Below are 16,900 nucleotides of genomic sequence, written 5' to 3' on the forward strand. Positions count from 1 at the left end.
ATTTCTTTAGCTGTATTATAACTCTTGAAGTAGTTAAATAAGTATCCCTCCAAAAACGTAATACCCTAGTTTAGGATAGAATCAAATCAGGCATAATAAATATTTTTCGTTCCATTACAAGATAACATTTTTTTTTAAATAATATAATCTTACTGCAACATTTAAAATTTTTCCTCATTTTAATGTTTCTTCCAATTAAATATATATAGTCTATTATTACTCCAAGATATTCACGATTTTCTGATTTATGTAAAATTGAATTAATGTTTGTTATACTATATTTAAAAATGTACGTCTAAAGTTCTTATATCATATTGGATTATTTCTAATTGTTTATTTTGATTACTTTAAGAAAAAGTTCATATCAACTCTTTTTTTTTTATAACATTTAAACATAAATTTTCATTGAACCACTTCTTTATAATTTGATCAATATTTAATCTTCTCATAACTGTCTATTTCTCCAGTAAACTTAAAATAATAAAAAATAGATCCAAAACTTATCCCTGGGGTTTATATAATAATGGTTGGAGACGGCTTGAATGGATAATGAAGAAAAACTTTAATATAAGTTTAACATAACAGCAAATGTACAACGTTTCGACAAGGTTTTGTCATCATCAGGTACACGTAGTGTCAAAACCAAAACACAAAAGAGTAATTGTTGTTATTATGTCTTATATATATTCTCATACTAGAAAGTGATATAAAAAAAAACAAAGGCAAGATGCTGTGAATAACTCTTAACTCTTTCAATACCAGGTTCTATGTTTATTTTAAGACAACAAAAAACAATGAGTCAGATTTTTTAACTGAAATGTTTCCATAATTTTTCAGTTTATTACAGGTCTTTTGATAAATCTGTAAAATAAGTATTTCAATTTGTGTGAACAAGATGGATTGGATGTGGTTACATCATGTAAATTAAATTCAAACTTGTATTTCTGAGTTGTTCTTATTTAACTGGACAAACCTTACTGAATGTAATGAAATCATTAGCATTACTAAAAACTGTATTTTTAATAAGTTTGTGCACACATTCAGCTTCGGGTGTAAGCTACAACCAGGCTATTTATTTTATAAAATTGTTTTTTATTAAAAACCTTAATTATCAGTTGAATATCTATACTGGTTTATATTATTATATAGAAAATATGTAATAGTTAAAGTATAACATATTTTCAAGAAACTGGCCACACGTAAAGTAAATAGTTTATTTACTGTCTCACTGAATTAAGCTAGTCATCTTAATCTACTTCAAAACAAAACTCTGAGCCTAAGTTTAAAACTTAAGTAACTCAGAAAAACAGTGAAGTCAGAAACTTTGTTACATAAATTGAACTTTTTATTACCAGTAAAGCACAAATGAAAAATCATGTTGCCTAATTACCCTTACACAGATAATGATTTTATGTGGTTAAAAAAAAACTTTATAAAATGTTATATAATCTCCACTCTATTTGTGAGATTGCTTAATAAAATCCAATTCCTTTTAAATTTATTAAATAAATCAATTAATTTCTTTACAACAAATCATCCAAATACTTTGGCTTAAATGAAAAAGACTCGACTAGATGGTTTCAGATGGCCTTCTCACATCATGGCAAGCTGAAAAAAAAATTAAAAGTTATCAATGATTTCTATTAATATCTTAGTTTTCCTTGGTTACAGTAAAACTTGCTCTTTTCAGTTTTTGTGGTAAATACGTAATTTAACCAAGTCTAAATCAGATGCCAGAAGAACATAGCCAAGTTTAAATCCAAAACTAGAAGGACTTAAGAAAGTTTATTTTTAAAACCAGAAAAGCTTAAGCCAGTCTAAACTAAAATTCCAAACACCTTAGCCAAATTTATATCAGAAGACAAAAAAACTTACTATACTGGGTCTAAAATAGAAGCCTGGAGAATTTAATCAAGTTCAAATTAAAAGCTAAAATTTAACAATAAGCTAAAAATGAAACAATGTTTATATCAGAAGCCAATATAAGTGAACCAATTTTAAAATCAAACCCAATATATATATTTGGATGAGGCTAAACCAGCTGCCAAAAGAACTTGATGCTAATTTTAAAGCAGAAAAGTTTAACCAAGTCTAAACATAAAATCATGGAAACTTAGTTCAGCAGCTCTCAATTTGTTGTCCACGAAAGGTTGCATAATTATGGTAAAGAAGTGGTAGCATACTTTAGAGATTCTATTGTAACCTGGCAAACAAAATATTTTGAGAACCATCAATGTAGTTTTGAATTCAAAACTAGAAGCCAGAATAATATAACTAAGTCTGGTTTCAAAACCCAAACTTACCAAGTCTACCTCAAAAGAAAAATAATTTAGTCAAATCTAAAACAAAAGTCAGAATTTAATAATGTCTAAATAAAAATTCAAAAGAACTTCATCAAGCTTGAAATTGAATCAAAAGAATAACAAAGGCTAAACCAGCAATGAAAATAACTTAGTTTTTATCCTTAAACAAGAAGCCAGAGAAGCTTATATCTAAGTCAAAAGCCAGAACATAACAAGTCTAAAGCAGAAGCCAAAGGAATGTAACTATGTCTAAATCAGAAGAACTTAGGTTTAAATCTGAGGCTTGAAAAACTTATCCAATTCTAAGTTAGATGACAATACTTTAAAAAACGTTACAAACCTTAAGCCATAAAAATTAAAAGAATAAGTTAATGACAGTTTAAATCATAAAGCACAGCTTAGTCTGGATCAGAAGAACATTTTAGTGTCTTTGGTTTATTTAATAGCAAAATATCATATAATAAAACCTACCTTCAAAGGCTATCTTATCTATTTTATTTTATTCTTAGGCATTATAGACAGGCGGCCTTAATGTATTGAATAAAAACAACATAAAATAAAGAAGTCTTTTAGTGAAAGACATTGGTTATATAAACAGATACAAATTTTCCTTCTCTTGAATTTTATTTGTATTTTGAGTTAATATTATAATGTTATAAATATTAAGAGTAAAATATCATAGATCTGTTGACAAAGACAACTGTTATTACTTAAGTTACATAATGACCAGCTTACTCAGTGATATTATGGCACACATCCTTTGGTACATTACTATTAAATTATGAACAAATTAGCATAAGAAAACAAAAAATATGTAGTTATTAAAAAAATTAATAATTAGAAACAGAAATATGTATAGAAATTCATTTTCTTCAATCGAATTGTAAACGTAAGTTGTTTATTCGAATTAACATTCTTCATAGTATGTTACAATTATTCAGGATAAAACTTTACATCTACAGTCACTGACACACATTTTTTCACATCAACATCCTGACTGGTATGTTTCAAACCAACAGTTACTACAATGTTGTCTCCAAGTCCTATATTGAATTGTCCATGCACTCTGTTTCAAGGATTAGGTGTGAAATACAAAAATGTAAGATTTGTTTAAAACATATATGTACTTCAATTCTAAAGTTGATACTGAAATTACTGTATGGTTAATGCTAGCTCCACAATATAAAACATCCCTCTGGCCAATGGGTTTGTTTGTTTGTTTTGAATTTCGTGCAAAGATACACGAGGGCTATCTGCTATAGCCGTCCCTAATTTAGCAGTGTAAGACTAGAGGGAAGGCAGCTAGTCATCACCAGCCACCGCCAACTCTTGGGCTACTCTTTTACCAATGAATAGTGGGATTGATCATCACATTATAACACCCCCACAGCTGAAAGGGCGAGCATGTTTGGCGGGACGGGGATTCGAACCCGCAACCCTCAGATTGAGAGTCGAGCGCCCTAACCACCTGGCCATGCCGGGGCCCTGGCCAATGGGAATTGTTCAGAAAGAAAGCCAGATTACTTACCAGATCTTCCTCATCTTCATCTGTTTCTTCCTTTTTCTCTTCTTGGCTCACTGAATCCTCCTTAGTTGTAAGAAAGTTAATCTGTTCATCAACAGATATTTTACTTGATGAACACTCTTCCTGGCTTATAAGGCTCAGTTTTTCTGAAAAATGCATAACTTTCAGTAAATATCTATAACAACAGATATTTTTTTCTATTCAGTGTTGACTAAAACCATAAAAACCAACCAAATTTTGTTTTACAGTTATTCCTGTAACTGAGGGATGTGATGGTAATTTTCAAAATACTTATGCAACAAAATAGGAATGTGGATGGCCAAGTGCAACATTTTTATGCAAAGTAACAAAGATTTTAATTGTTTTCCAATTGGTTTTTCATTAAAAAACATAGTGCTATAAAAGCAATCTCACAAAATAAACATTAAGAAATCCTACACACCAACCATGAAATAAACAAAAAAAAATGTGGAGCCTGAGCTGTTGCATCAGCTTTTACTGATAGCATAAATTCATATTTCTAGACTTTATACACAGCTAAATGCATGTTAAAAAGTTGTTTACAAGTAATATCAATTCTAATTAATAGATACAGTTTATTTTTTGCAGACCTATAGATAAAGAAATTCTCAATTAAATCCTGCAACAAAGTTACATCTTAAATTTTACAACTACTGAAAATAGACATTTTATTATTAAATCTGAAGTGGCATTTGCTAATATCTGGTGTAAAATCCCTAATGGACTTAAATTTAGAAAAAACTATTTTATTTTCCACATTTTACCAAATTTTTTCAGGACTTAAAGATGTTTTAAACTAAGGAGTTTAACAATATTTTCTTCTGGTTTATTTGTTCAATATAGAGACTTCACCATTTTTTTTAACACAAATCAGCTGACAAAACAAAAATCATAAGAACTATTTCTTTGTTATTAATTCGTATTGGATAACCTTGATCAATTCTAATTAGTAAGCTTACTGCACATCTTTTTAGATTCCAATATCTGGATGTATACAATTCAACTATACAAATATCTCGGGTTACTATTGGGTTTCTCATCATCTACATATTGTTAAGATAACTAATGAAGAGAAACAAATCTCTCAGGTTAATAATAGATCATCATCTACATCCCCTCATGATACCCGATGAAGAAAACAAGCACCATACTGGCAAAATGTACATAATACATACCGGTTACAATTCTATCCCACAGTTCTTTGTCTTTAGCTCTAAGTGAGGATTTCAGGTCTTGTAAAAATGAGTTGAAGAGTTCAGCCTGATTCTTCTGTTAATAAAATTAAATACTGAATTAATTTTGGCTCATAAATGATTATTTTTTTACAATTCAAGTAGTATACACGTTTTAAATGTATCAGTCATAAGTGATATTACATTGGAAAATTCTTCATATACACTTTTAATTCAATTAATTTAGATGTCATTACACACAAATGTCTTTTGTTTTAGTTTTTGTATTCCTTATACTTTTTATACTTACTGCAAGTTGGTTTTGTGAGTAAATATTTCTACTGATTGCTCTCCCTTAACTTGAACCATTTTTTAAAAATATTTTGTGTTAAATAATCCAAATCAATGCAAAATTTTTTCCAAACATGGTAATTTACTATGTGAAACTTAAATATATGACAGTACTGTTGCCTAGCTCGTTGTTAAATTAACTAATAATACTGCATGTTGAAGAGAAAAATACAAACTTTAGTATACAAATGACAAGATTTAAAATTGAATACATTAGCTACAATAGAGGGCGTTTCTTAAATAACAAATAAATTATATATATATATAACAATACATAAAAATTTATTCTAAACAGGAATACAAATAATGTCAGTTTATGGTACGTTGAGAAATTTAAACATTCATACGATAAAGCAAGATTTAAAGAAACTGTGTCAGTCAATCAGAATTTATTTCTCTTAAAAACTAACAGAGTTCAGTTACCTTAACAGATTCTTCTCTGTATATCTTCAGACAGCCCAAAGTTTTGGTGTATAATGTATTTGCAAGTGGATCTGTCACTAACTGGAGGATCACCTTTCCCAGTTGTTTGCATACTAAGTGGAAAGTTTTAATTAAAAGAACTTGTGATTTTACGTCTCAAACAAATGAAATATAATGTCTGGGGTTGTACTTCTAAAACAATTATTTGTAGCCTCAGACTTAAGCAATTTCTGCATTCATATCTTAAAGAATTTCTCTGTGGTTTCAAATCTAGAACATTCCTGTCATTTAATTCTTAAGATTAACTGTTTGTTGTTCCTCATTTTTAACAAGGCCACAGTAGTTCTTTTTGTAATCTTGTAGAGAAATTTGTTAAATGTTTTCTTTACTTTAGAACACAAGTTTTCTTTATCCTTGCAGCATAATTAATGTTTACAAATAATTAAAAAAAAAATGAGTCAAATTTCTTTCTTACAAAAAAAAAGGGAAAAAGGTTTTCAATAGAGCCAGTACTGACTCAAACATACTGACAACAAACACACACAACGTATACTGAAATAAATATTTTTGTATGCGCAACTAACTAGAAAGATTGCAAATGTTTATTAGTTAAACTGATAATTATTAGAATAAACTAAGAACTTACTATCACTAAACTGAGTGTTTGGCAAAGCTACCAGGTTCTTAAAGTCTTCAGCTGGTGTGACAGAACCAACCTAAAAATAAAGTTTTAGAAAGTTATTTACCAAGAATAATTCATTTAGGTAATACTTTAAAGTAAAGATATTTTAACAGCAGACACACATGCAACAGATCAATTATTCAAAACTTTATTTGAATAGTTACTGCTTATTAGTTATACGGGATAACAGCTAAAAATAGTAGTTTTTTTTAACTCCTTAAACCCATAATGTTTTGCACATTCTGCCAGAATTATTTTCATGATGTCCTAATAATTATCACCATACCTTAACAAATTTCCAGTCTATTTATAAAAAATTATATAATAAAGTGGTTTGGATTAGTTTTCAGCCAAAGAGACATAAATGTTATCGGAAGTTGGCAGCATTCCCTCGGGTTTAAGGAGTTAATGTCTACAAGACTTGACAGTTATTAGATAGTTCAATATGTTTCATTCTTAGTACCTAAATAAAAGATTTACAGTCTCATGTTTTAATAACATGTTTTGAGTGAAATGAATGTGGATAAATGCAAATCAATAAAAGGTACATGTTTAAAATAACTGTATTAATGTGAAATCATTATGGCAATCAACTGTTTTATTCACTTTAAAAAGTAAAATGCATCAACTGATAACTATCAATTTACAAATAGATAATCAATAAAAACATTCAAACACCACAGGAAGTTGTATGTTTCACAATTACGAATATACATAATTTTTTTTTGAAAAAAAAGTTAAAATTTCACACTTGCATTTAAAAAAAGGTTACTTGAAAAAACAAATTCAAAACTTAAAAAAAAAAGTGCAAAAAATAAATTTCCACAACACTAACTAACAAGTGGGTAAACCTGTAAAAACACAAAATTCCAGAACACTAACTAACAAGTAGGTAAACTTGTAAAAACACAAATAACACATTCACAGGCATTTAGATTTATTTTTTGCCAAGTTTAAACCACGGTTTTGTTACACCATATACACACTTTTATACCAAGTAAGTACTCTTATTTTTGCTTTCTAAGTTTTCACAATATCCTTTTTTCTGTTTTACTATCACTTTTAAAGGAAAGTGTGATACTTAATTATCACAATAAAGTCATTTTATTATATCTAATAAAAAATTAAGTTTTTCTTCCAATACTGTGTGGTTACTTTAACGTCTTTGTTTTTTGAATATTGTGCAAAGCTACTTAAGACTTAGCTATCCATAATGTAGCAGTAATAGACTAGAGGGAAGACAGCTAGTCAATACCACCCACTGCTAGTTCTTAGGCTACTCTTTTTACCAATGAATAGTGGGATTGACCATCACATTACAATATCCCATAACTGAATGGGTAAGTATGTTCAGTGATGGGTATTTGAACCTGCAACCAGCAGATTATGAGTCAAGTACCCAAGCCACCATTTTTAACGTCATATTCTATATTAATTCTGTCTTTCTGCAATCAACTAAACAAAGAAGACAAATTTAATATTACAAGATCTAATGTTCACACAGTTAAGTTTATCTTAATGTGAATGCATATATGGAAGTTTTAGGTTGTATACAGTTACAGATAAATAATTATAATGCCCCCACGGCTGAAAGGGCGAGCATGTTAGGTGTAACGGGATTCAAACCCGCGACCTGCAGATTGTGAGTCGAGCCCCCTAACCACCTGGCCATGCCAGGCCTTTCAACAAAGACCTCTAATAAGCTGAATGTAAATAATAACATAATGAACACTTCAAAATATTTTCAAAAAAAAAATCTTATTTAATATATTTGTTTTAACTTTTTCTACCAGGAAATACAGAATATACTTTCCACCTTAGTAAGGCTTTTTAGGATCTGATGGAGACAATTATTACTTTTTATTTTTTACAGTGCAAGGTATTCTAAATTTAAATATACATTTTATTCCTATATCAGTTTATCAGTATAATGAAGGAAATAATTGGATTTTTATAAAAAGCAATGCTGTAATAAACATTACCAACTAAGCAAGATTGTTTTAAAACATTTTTGGAATTACATTATTTGCTAGCATCAAAAATGTATGATGTAATATAAATGTTTAATATTACTATTTTTGAAATAAAAAATAAAGTACTCACATAACATTTAATTCCATCCCTGTTTTCTTGATCCCACTGATGATTATATCAACCTGGTCAGGAGAGTACTCGCTGGAAAAGTTAGAAAATAGTAACAACCGTTGCCCAGCAAATTTCTGTCCTTGTGTCTGATGCATGAGGACATCCATTCCAATAACAATTCCATCGACAACTGGGTTCAAGCTTAGGAAATTGATAGTTAGTTTGTATAAAATCATTGCTAGAGTTGAGTTAAATTTTTTGGCTATTTTGTTCTAAGTGACAACACTAGTTATGTTTAGGTTAAAGATCAAGAAAATGCAAAATGTTCCTGTTTAGTAACAAAACTAAAATAAACCAAGTGTTCAACTAAGAAAGATTCTAATATTCTACTACATACAAACATAGCAGCAAAAACAACTAGTGACCAATAACGAATTGTCCCCCTACCTGAAAACTCCAAAGAATTTTATTGGTAAAATCAACATATACACACTACTCACAGCCTCCTAAAAAACAAACTTACACCCTTACAATAAGCATAAGGCCTTCTCAATCGATGTTCTCTATTTGATGATTTAACATGTAAAATCAAAAACTCAAAGAAAGAACCTTTCCTTCCTGCTTCGACATACACAAATAAAATGGATACAATCCGCCGATACCATGCTTACTTCGATATCTTGTACAAACTGCAAAAGTTTCCAGTCTGCCTGCTTCAGATTTCGTGCAACTGTAATGTGACAGTATTCTCCACTTTCAGTGTCAGCCAGATTATTTGCTGTTTCTTGAGTACCCAGAAGCACAAGAGCAAACTCATCTTTCGATTCTGAAAATATCTACAACGTAGAGTAAAATTTAGATACACAATTCTTAATAAAAAGAATGACAATTTTTGAAACTTCAAAATAAGATAGGTTTCAAAATAATGCTGACATTATAAACATCTATAACTTAAAAGCTCAATTCAGCTCTGGTTTTTCATTAATAGTTGTTTATTACTGTAACTTTGGTTATATATCCTATCACTCTGGTGAGGTACTTCTTATTGTATAGAAGAAAGTATCAGTTAATTGTTGAAATTACACAGCTTTGATTAAATAACTCACACAATAAAAAGGTAGTATCATACAGCTCAGGTGAGAGTAAATTACTGAACTCTGATAATCATTAGTCATTCCATGAAAAATGACAGAGTATAACAAAAACTACTGCATAATTGGTAGGACAGTAAGTTACACTACACAATCAATTATTGGACAACAGAGGAAATAATAAGATAGAATACAGTATGAAATATTTCACAATTAGTGATAATGTAAATTAGAGAGCAATAAGAAGTATTACATACCTAATAAGGTAGTATATAAATGAAGTATTACATACCTAATAAGGTAGTATATAAATGAAGTATTACATACCTAATAAGGTAGTATATTAATGAAGTATTACATCATAATTTGAATTATGAGTATAATTTGGATGGGGATAACTTTAACAGTAGTATGAAAGAAAGGGATCCTAGCTTTCTGGCTGATCAGTTTCTTAAGCCATCCAAGCAGTGTGCTACTTTTAGTGGTAGGGCAAATAGAATTTGAGGTTTTATCTATAGAAATATTTAATAGACATCTTAAAGGTTATAATTTCATTGTATGTGTCACTGGTTAGGCCACATTTGGAGTATTGTGTCCAGTCTTGAACTTCTTACCTTAGGAAGAACATTGAATTGATGGATAGGGTTCAGAGTAGGGTTACTAGGATGATACTTGGACTAGAAAAGTTGTCATACAAGGACAGATTAACATCTATGAAATTGTAATCTCTTGAAAAAAATAGAATGGTAGGGCTATGGGGACACAAATATAAGTTTTGCCAGGTAAGAATCATCTTCAGCTATGGCAGCTTTATTTTTCTAACAGTGGTTGGCCTTTTGAATGGGTAGCCTTCAAATGTGATGGATGTAGTAAATCTAATGAGGATTAAAGGAAGGTTTGACAAATATCTTAATGATAACGGTTGGTTTTGAGTTTTTTTAATGGTTTTTTTAGTGGTTGGGATAGACTGGATGGGTCAAAAGGTCCCTTACTGTCCTTAAATTCTATGTTATAACTGGTAAGATAGTGGGTGATAATGTAAGTTACTGAGCTGTATGAAATACTACATAATTAATGTGTTAATATATTGATGAAGCATTACTACAAAACTGGTGAGGTAGTATTTTGTAGTATAGGATAAACTTAAAACATCTTGGATAAAACCAGGCTGCATAGAAGTAGCAGAGTTTGTAGTCTATTACCAGTTTTGCAGTATGTAAAAATAGTTCAATAGGTTATAAACATCCTCAAGTTACTATAACACATGAAGGGTTGATGTAATAGCTTTTAAAGAACAGTTGAAGTTTAAAACTAAGTTCGCACACTTTCTGTTGTATGATATTCTCCACTATATTTATTAATTAATTTCACTGTTGGTAGACCTAGTCAGCTAAAAAGTTGTTAGTGATAGTGAAAAGAATTCAACCTAGAATAATAGCAATTTGAACAAGTTCAGCACTGAACGAGATGAAGAGATTCAATTCACAAATCAAAAGAGCTTGAGACAAAGATAGTACACATTTTTCTGTTTATTTTTTTATTATTCCTTATCATAATGAGTAGAAAAGTGTGGCAAGCAGCAGAGTCTGGCAATTACTTTTCACAAACTTAAGATATATAAAAAGTGTGCCAGATAAACAGTGTAACTAACTTCACTTCACAAGTCAGTATATTAGTTACTTTCAAATATTATATTTTTCTATGCTAAATTACTATAAAATAAACCAGCAAACAATGCTTTGAATATTTACCTTTGAAACCAATGTGACTGGATAAAAAAACAACCACGACCAGCCAGAAGTAAAAAAAGTCTTTCCCTTGATGTATTAATTATATAAGACAAATAACTTTTAACAGGATTGTAACAATCAACTACAAAATCAATTATAAAACAATATGGTATTTAGTTGGATTGGAATTATTAACACATGCCTATCAAAGTGTGAGTCTTTGTTTCATAATTCCTAAATCCAACTCATTTAAGAAACAATACATGCTAAGCTAGGAATAAATTGCACCTACAGTAATTTTGTCCATCAAAATATCATTAATTAATTACAAGACTGATCAGTACTTAAACTTAGGCATAATGTATACAAGTCTTGTCATTTCAGTTCATATTGGAACGTGTGAGTAGATTTGTTAGATTAATCATTATACTGTTACGACATCGAGGTCACGTGACTAGTATCACGCCATGTCATTCTCGAACTTTCACGTCTTTTCCTTAAATCTCGTGATCTTTCTAGACATAGTGTAGTCTTGTATATATATAAGACCGGCCACGAAATGACGGCGAGACAGTGAGTAATTGAACTACAGTCAGAGAGTGTGTAATTGAATTGAGTATTGTTGAAGTCGAGCACGCGAGACATTTGTTATAGCGCGACTGTTGAAATTAAGTGTATCGCAAAGTTATATTCAGAAAGAACAAACCAGTTTTATTTAAGAAAGGACTTGTGTCGCTAAAGTTTCGTCGGAACTAATTTACGGAAAATTAACTAACGAACGGAGACATAACAATACTAACAAGTTCTACTTTTACTACTGGTTTACTAGATTACACTGATAAAGTGTGTTCCAGTATTAAAGAATGTTGGTAAGCCAGCATATCATCATACTTAACACAGTTAATAAATATTGTACAGTAGGTCATTAATGCAATAAAACGGAGACATAACAATACTAACAAGTTCTACTTTTACTACTGGTTTACTAGATTACACTGATAAAGTGTGTTCCAGTATTAAAAAATGTTGGTAAGCCAGCATATCATCATACTTAACACAGTTAATAAATATTGTACAGTAGGTCATTAATGCAATAAAAGCTGCATCTAAACTTTAAAATGATTACTTGTATTACATAGCATCTGCCATCTCAAGGATATCAAATTAAAAAAGCTGAAAACCATTGTAGCCATGTTTAAAGAGTTTATTTATATGAACAAAACTTACTCTCCTCTGAAGAATCATTCCAATACAAGCTTTTGCTTGTTGTAATGATGTAGGACCATCTTCTTCACCATCATTCATCCCTGGTCCAACATCAAGAAGAATCACTACTGCTTCCTGAAAGAACAAAGTATCAAACAAGTAATCTAAAAAGATATTTTTGTACTATGATTAATTAGGGATATTTCTTTAATATATCATGACCAAAAAGTATGGCATACTGACTGATCTTTCTTTCATCCATTCTGGAGTTAATATATGCACAAGTAATAGAAAGAATAGTTTAGTTTATTATGAATTTCTCACAAACCTACACAAGGGATATCTGCACTACCCATCCTAATTTAGCAGTGTAAGACTAGATGGAAGGCAGCTAGTCATCACCACCCATTGCCAACTCTTGGGCTACTCTTTTACCAACGAATAGTGGGATTGACCATTACATTATAACACCCCACAGCTGAAAGGGCAAGCATGTTTGGTGGAACTGGGATTCGAACTCGCGACCCACTAATTGTGAGTCGAGTACCTTAACCACGTGTCCATGCTGGGCCAGAAAGAATGAATATCCTGACCTTTGGCACCCTGACCTGAATAACTATCACTTGTAAAAAATTTCACTGAAAAGGAGTCAATGAGGCAAGCAAAACTATCCTTATATTTGTCAGGTTTTCACACATACAACAAAGGATCAATGGTAAGATTCACATTTTGACCAAAGAAGAAACAATGGTTACAAAATGGCTCCAACAAATTCATACACATTATGAAACCAGAAATATGGTTAAATACATAAACAATATATTCAGTATATGGTGACATGGAAAAGATATGCTACTCAATTTCATTGAATTCTTAAATTCATTGAAACCCAGTTATAATTTTCACTCATTACATAGAATCCAACAGTTGTCTTTCCTTTATAGATGTGAATGTAAAAAACGAAAATAACAAAGTTATCACTAGTACATACAGGAAACCACATTCAGTCACTATGCCACTACACATAAGATCTAATCACCACCTATCACAGCAAATACCCTCCTACTTCACCTACGTAAATCATGCTATACAACTTTACCCGCACAAAGTTGACTTACTTATGGAATTGAACTACCTTAACGAACAAAACATTATCTAGAGTTTTTAACCTTAATATCATAGATAGGGCTTGTATCAAACTTCAAAACAGCAAAATATACTACTTTAACTCTAGCCTTTAACCCATCAACAACTCAACAAATTTGTTTCATTCTCTTCAGTGCCAGAAATTGCTAATGAAATTACTAGACTTTTTAATAATTTGAGCATTGATGTAAAAATCCTCACATAAAAAATTAAATAATATCTCACTACCTAACCCAAAAGAATTCCTATTAAAAGAACAAAAACAGGGCATATACAGTATTCGATGTGAATGTGGAAAGAAACACATAGGACAAACATCACGTCCCTTAGAAACAAGACACAAAGAACACCAAGGTAACATGCATAGAGGTGATTTCCAGTTATCTGCTTTAACATATCATCAATATGAAACAGGTCACAAAACACTTTGGGACAAAATTCTTCTCCTACACCGACCCAAGACTGAAAAATAAAGAGACTGTTTAGAAACTAAAGATATAATCAAAGCAAGTGGCCCCAGTAACATCAGCTGTATTTGGCAAGGTCTGTTCACTGTTCATATACTTGACCAGTCTTGATCTTTACCTGTATCCTGTCACCTGCTGACACCATTTCCATCACATTTAATCCATATTGTCTTTGTAATGATATATAAACCTTGGATTACTTAGCACTAATCATACCTGAAGATAGAACAATATTCTGTCAAAACATGTAGTATGTTCCACCATCAATAAAACTTTTCTTTATGCTTATAAATCCTTGTATGCCTATCTATTATTAATGTCATTATAAAGTAATTTGTGGTTTCTCAAGCTACTGGATACCTGGAGTTCCTGTAGGATTCAACAAAGGATTCTAATGAGATTCACAACACTTACAAACAAACCACAGATATAAAAGTTATTTTTCATAGTTTATTTAGACACTTCTTTATTACTAAAAATGTTTTTGAGTTAAATTATACCTGTTTCAAAGCCACAGGGATAGTCTTCTATGACAAAACATCAAGTAGAGTTAAATTTAGTAAGTATGATAAATATCAACAAAATATTCTGATAACTCATGAATTTGGGTGAAGCATGAGGAATTTCAGATATTCAAAAAACTGACCTTTTTTTTTAAACCCCAGTTTGGGATCATGCAAAGATAGTAACAATTTGGGAATTTCCTAACTAATATGGCAGAAAGTAAATATTTACCTGGGTTGTAGGATCTGGCTATAGAATTTATGTTTAAGAGTTACTTTTTCATTTAAACACTACATAAGACACTATTTACAACTTACCTGAGGCACTGTATTCACACTGATATTGTACTAATACACATCTCAGTATGCTAAATTTCAATTAATATTTAAAATAACGCTTGGATACATGTTAAGGTACCCAAGTTGTTTTGTATATACCAGGATAAAGTGATTAATTTACAAAGTGGAAGTGACTTTGGGCTACTGAAAGTACTCAGACTATATTAATGATGGTAGTTTTTAACATCCACAACTATCTGTAATAATAAGTTCATAAACTTCACTCATCATGACAAATACGAAAGTATACACAAAGTCATGTTCTTTTTGAAATACGAGCGATTACAAACTTTACCTGCTTTATCATGCTAATTGTTTTTCTTGAACCATGAAATATCTTTCTTTTATCCAAAGTTTGACATTCAGCATTTATGCATGACATTATATAATTAGCTTACACTGATAGTCAAAACATTTTCTAAACTCTTGATATCACTAGAGTACAAGTATTTGAAGTAAAAAACACATTCCACATCTGCTTTAATCAAAAGAGCTTCATAATCTGGCAAACAGAAGATTCCTAAAAATGTAAATTTATTGAAGAAATAAAATGCAGTTTAACATGTTTGAGTAGCTTTTTTTATGGTGGCATTATTGTTCAGAAGAACATTTTTATTATTAAATGAAGGAAAATCGCTGCATTCTACCCGTACATAACCAGCTAGCAGTATGAACTGCTAACAATAGTAACATGTATGTATCAGCAGGTTAGAACCTGCTCATAATGACAAAAAAAAAATTAACAAAGCTTTGTCATAAACAAATCTATAATCCCATGAACATGATAAAGGTAAACCAATCTTTGGTTTATGGAGTTCTGCTAGAGGTTGTAGTGTTATAAAAATGGAATACCCCTTTATAATTATGATATTTATTCTAGTCTCAATGTTTGTGTGCTTCGTTCTTCATTATAATTTATATTCATAAGTTATACTATTCGTGTCAACGTATAATTACTAGACTGACAGTGACATGGTATGAATTTGATAGCTTAGATAACGGAGAAGGTATCTCTAATTACAACAACTGATTTGTTCACTAGATCCATTGAAAAACAATCTGGTTAGTTTAAAATATTTATTCTCGCGAAATGAAATGAAGAGTCCGCCAAACACTTATTATGAATTACGCGCCAAAGCTGGATATTAGTTTATAGTCAGACAAATGGCCGACTCCAACAAATCTTGAGGATTTTGTTGTCTAATCAATAAATAATATCTAAGCATGTAAGCAAACTCAGTATTTTATTAAATCATTTGATAATAATGTCATAATAATAAAGTGTGAACTACGACACACGTCTCACCTTGTTTGCTGCCATCGTTATGGATACCTGACCTCTAGTGTTAAAATAATTGTTACAATTTAAACGCCGAAAGCTGTCGAAACATTACAAAGTAACATACCTAAAACTTGTGATAAAAATCACGGAAATTGCAGCTTGTTAATTGTGTAAGATGTTTAATAAAAAATTATATTAAACCCACAAAATATAAATATAATCTAGTTAAGTCATTGAAGTCAGCATAAAAAAAACAGAGTCAGAAAAGTCGATTTCTGGACAAGGATATGAAAATAACAAATTATTATTGTTATTAACTTAAAGAAATGCTGATATTAATGAAACTGCAATCCTGGGAAATCTGTAAATAGACGAACCAAATCAGAGATATCATGGTCAATAACCTATTAGAAGTAACTGGAAGTACAAATTTTTACAAAAGAATTGCGTGTATTCTATATAAAACTTAAAAGGAATATTGACCACGTAAACAAAGTGAAATGACCAGTTGATGGTATGGGATGTAATATAAAAGAATGAAAATATTGCATGAGATAAGAAGCTGTCCCTTTGT

The 16,900-nt window shown here is 30.4% G+C and overlaps 1 protein-coding gene and 1 long non-coding RNA gene across 2 annotated transcripts in view; both read right to left on the reverse strand.

Annotated features, from left to right (window-relative positions):
- Nucleotides 1–16,380, reverse strand: part of LOC106457371 (X-ray repair cross-complementing protein 5-like) — a 40,787-nt gene extending 24,407 nt beyond the window's left edge. The window contains exons 1-4 of the mRNA XM_022383281.1: nucleotides 16,351–16,380; nucleotides 12,611–12,724; nucleotides 9,212–9,398; nucleotides 8,581–8,752 (exon numbers count right to left, since the gene is read on the reverse strand). Coding sequence (XP_022238989.1) covers nucleotides 8,581–8,752; nucleotides 9,212–9,398; nucleotides 12,611–12,724; nucleotides 16,351–16,365 — 488 coding nt within the window. The 5' untranslated portion in view covers nucleotides 16,366–16,380. The remainder of the gene's footprint in view (nucleotides 1–8,580; nucleotides 8,753–9,211; nucleotides 9,399–12,610; nucleotides 12,725–16,350) is intronic.
- Nucleotides 1,332–6,513, reverse strand: LOC106457378. Its single transcript, XR_001290700.2, has 5 exons — nucleotides 6,442–6,513; nucleotides 5,796–5,908; nucleotides 5,025–5,118; nucleotides 3,832–3,974; nucleotides 1,332–1,608 (listed from the first exon to the last, which is right to left on the reverse strand). It is a non-coding gene; the product is annotated as an uncharacterized LOC106457378 (long non-coding RNA).
- Nucleotides 16,381–16,900: the final 520 nt, after the last annotated feature.

This window comes from Limulus polyphemus, unplaced genomic scaffold, assembly GCF_000517525.1.
Source record: "Limulus polyphemus unplaced genomic scaffold, Limulus_polyphemus-2.1.2 Scaffold322, whole genome shotgun sequence".
NCBI classification, from domain to species: domain Eukaryota; kingdom Metazoa; phylum Arthropoda; class Merostomata; order Xiphosura; family Limulidae; genus Limulus; species Limulus polyphemus.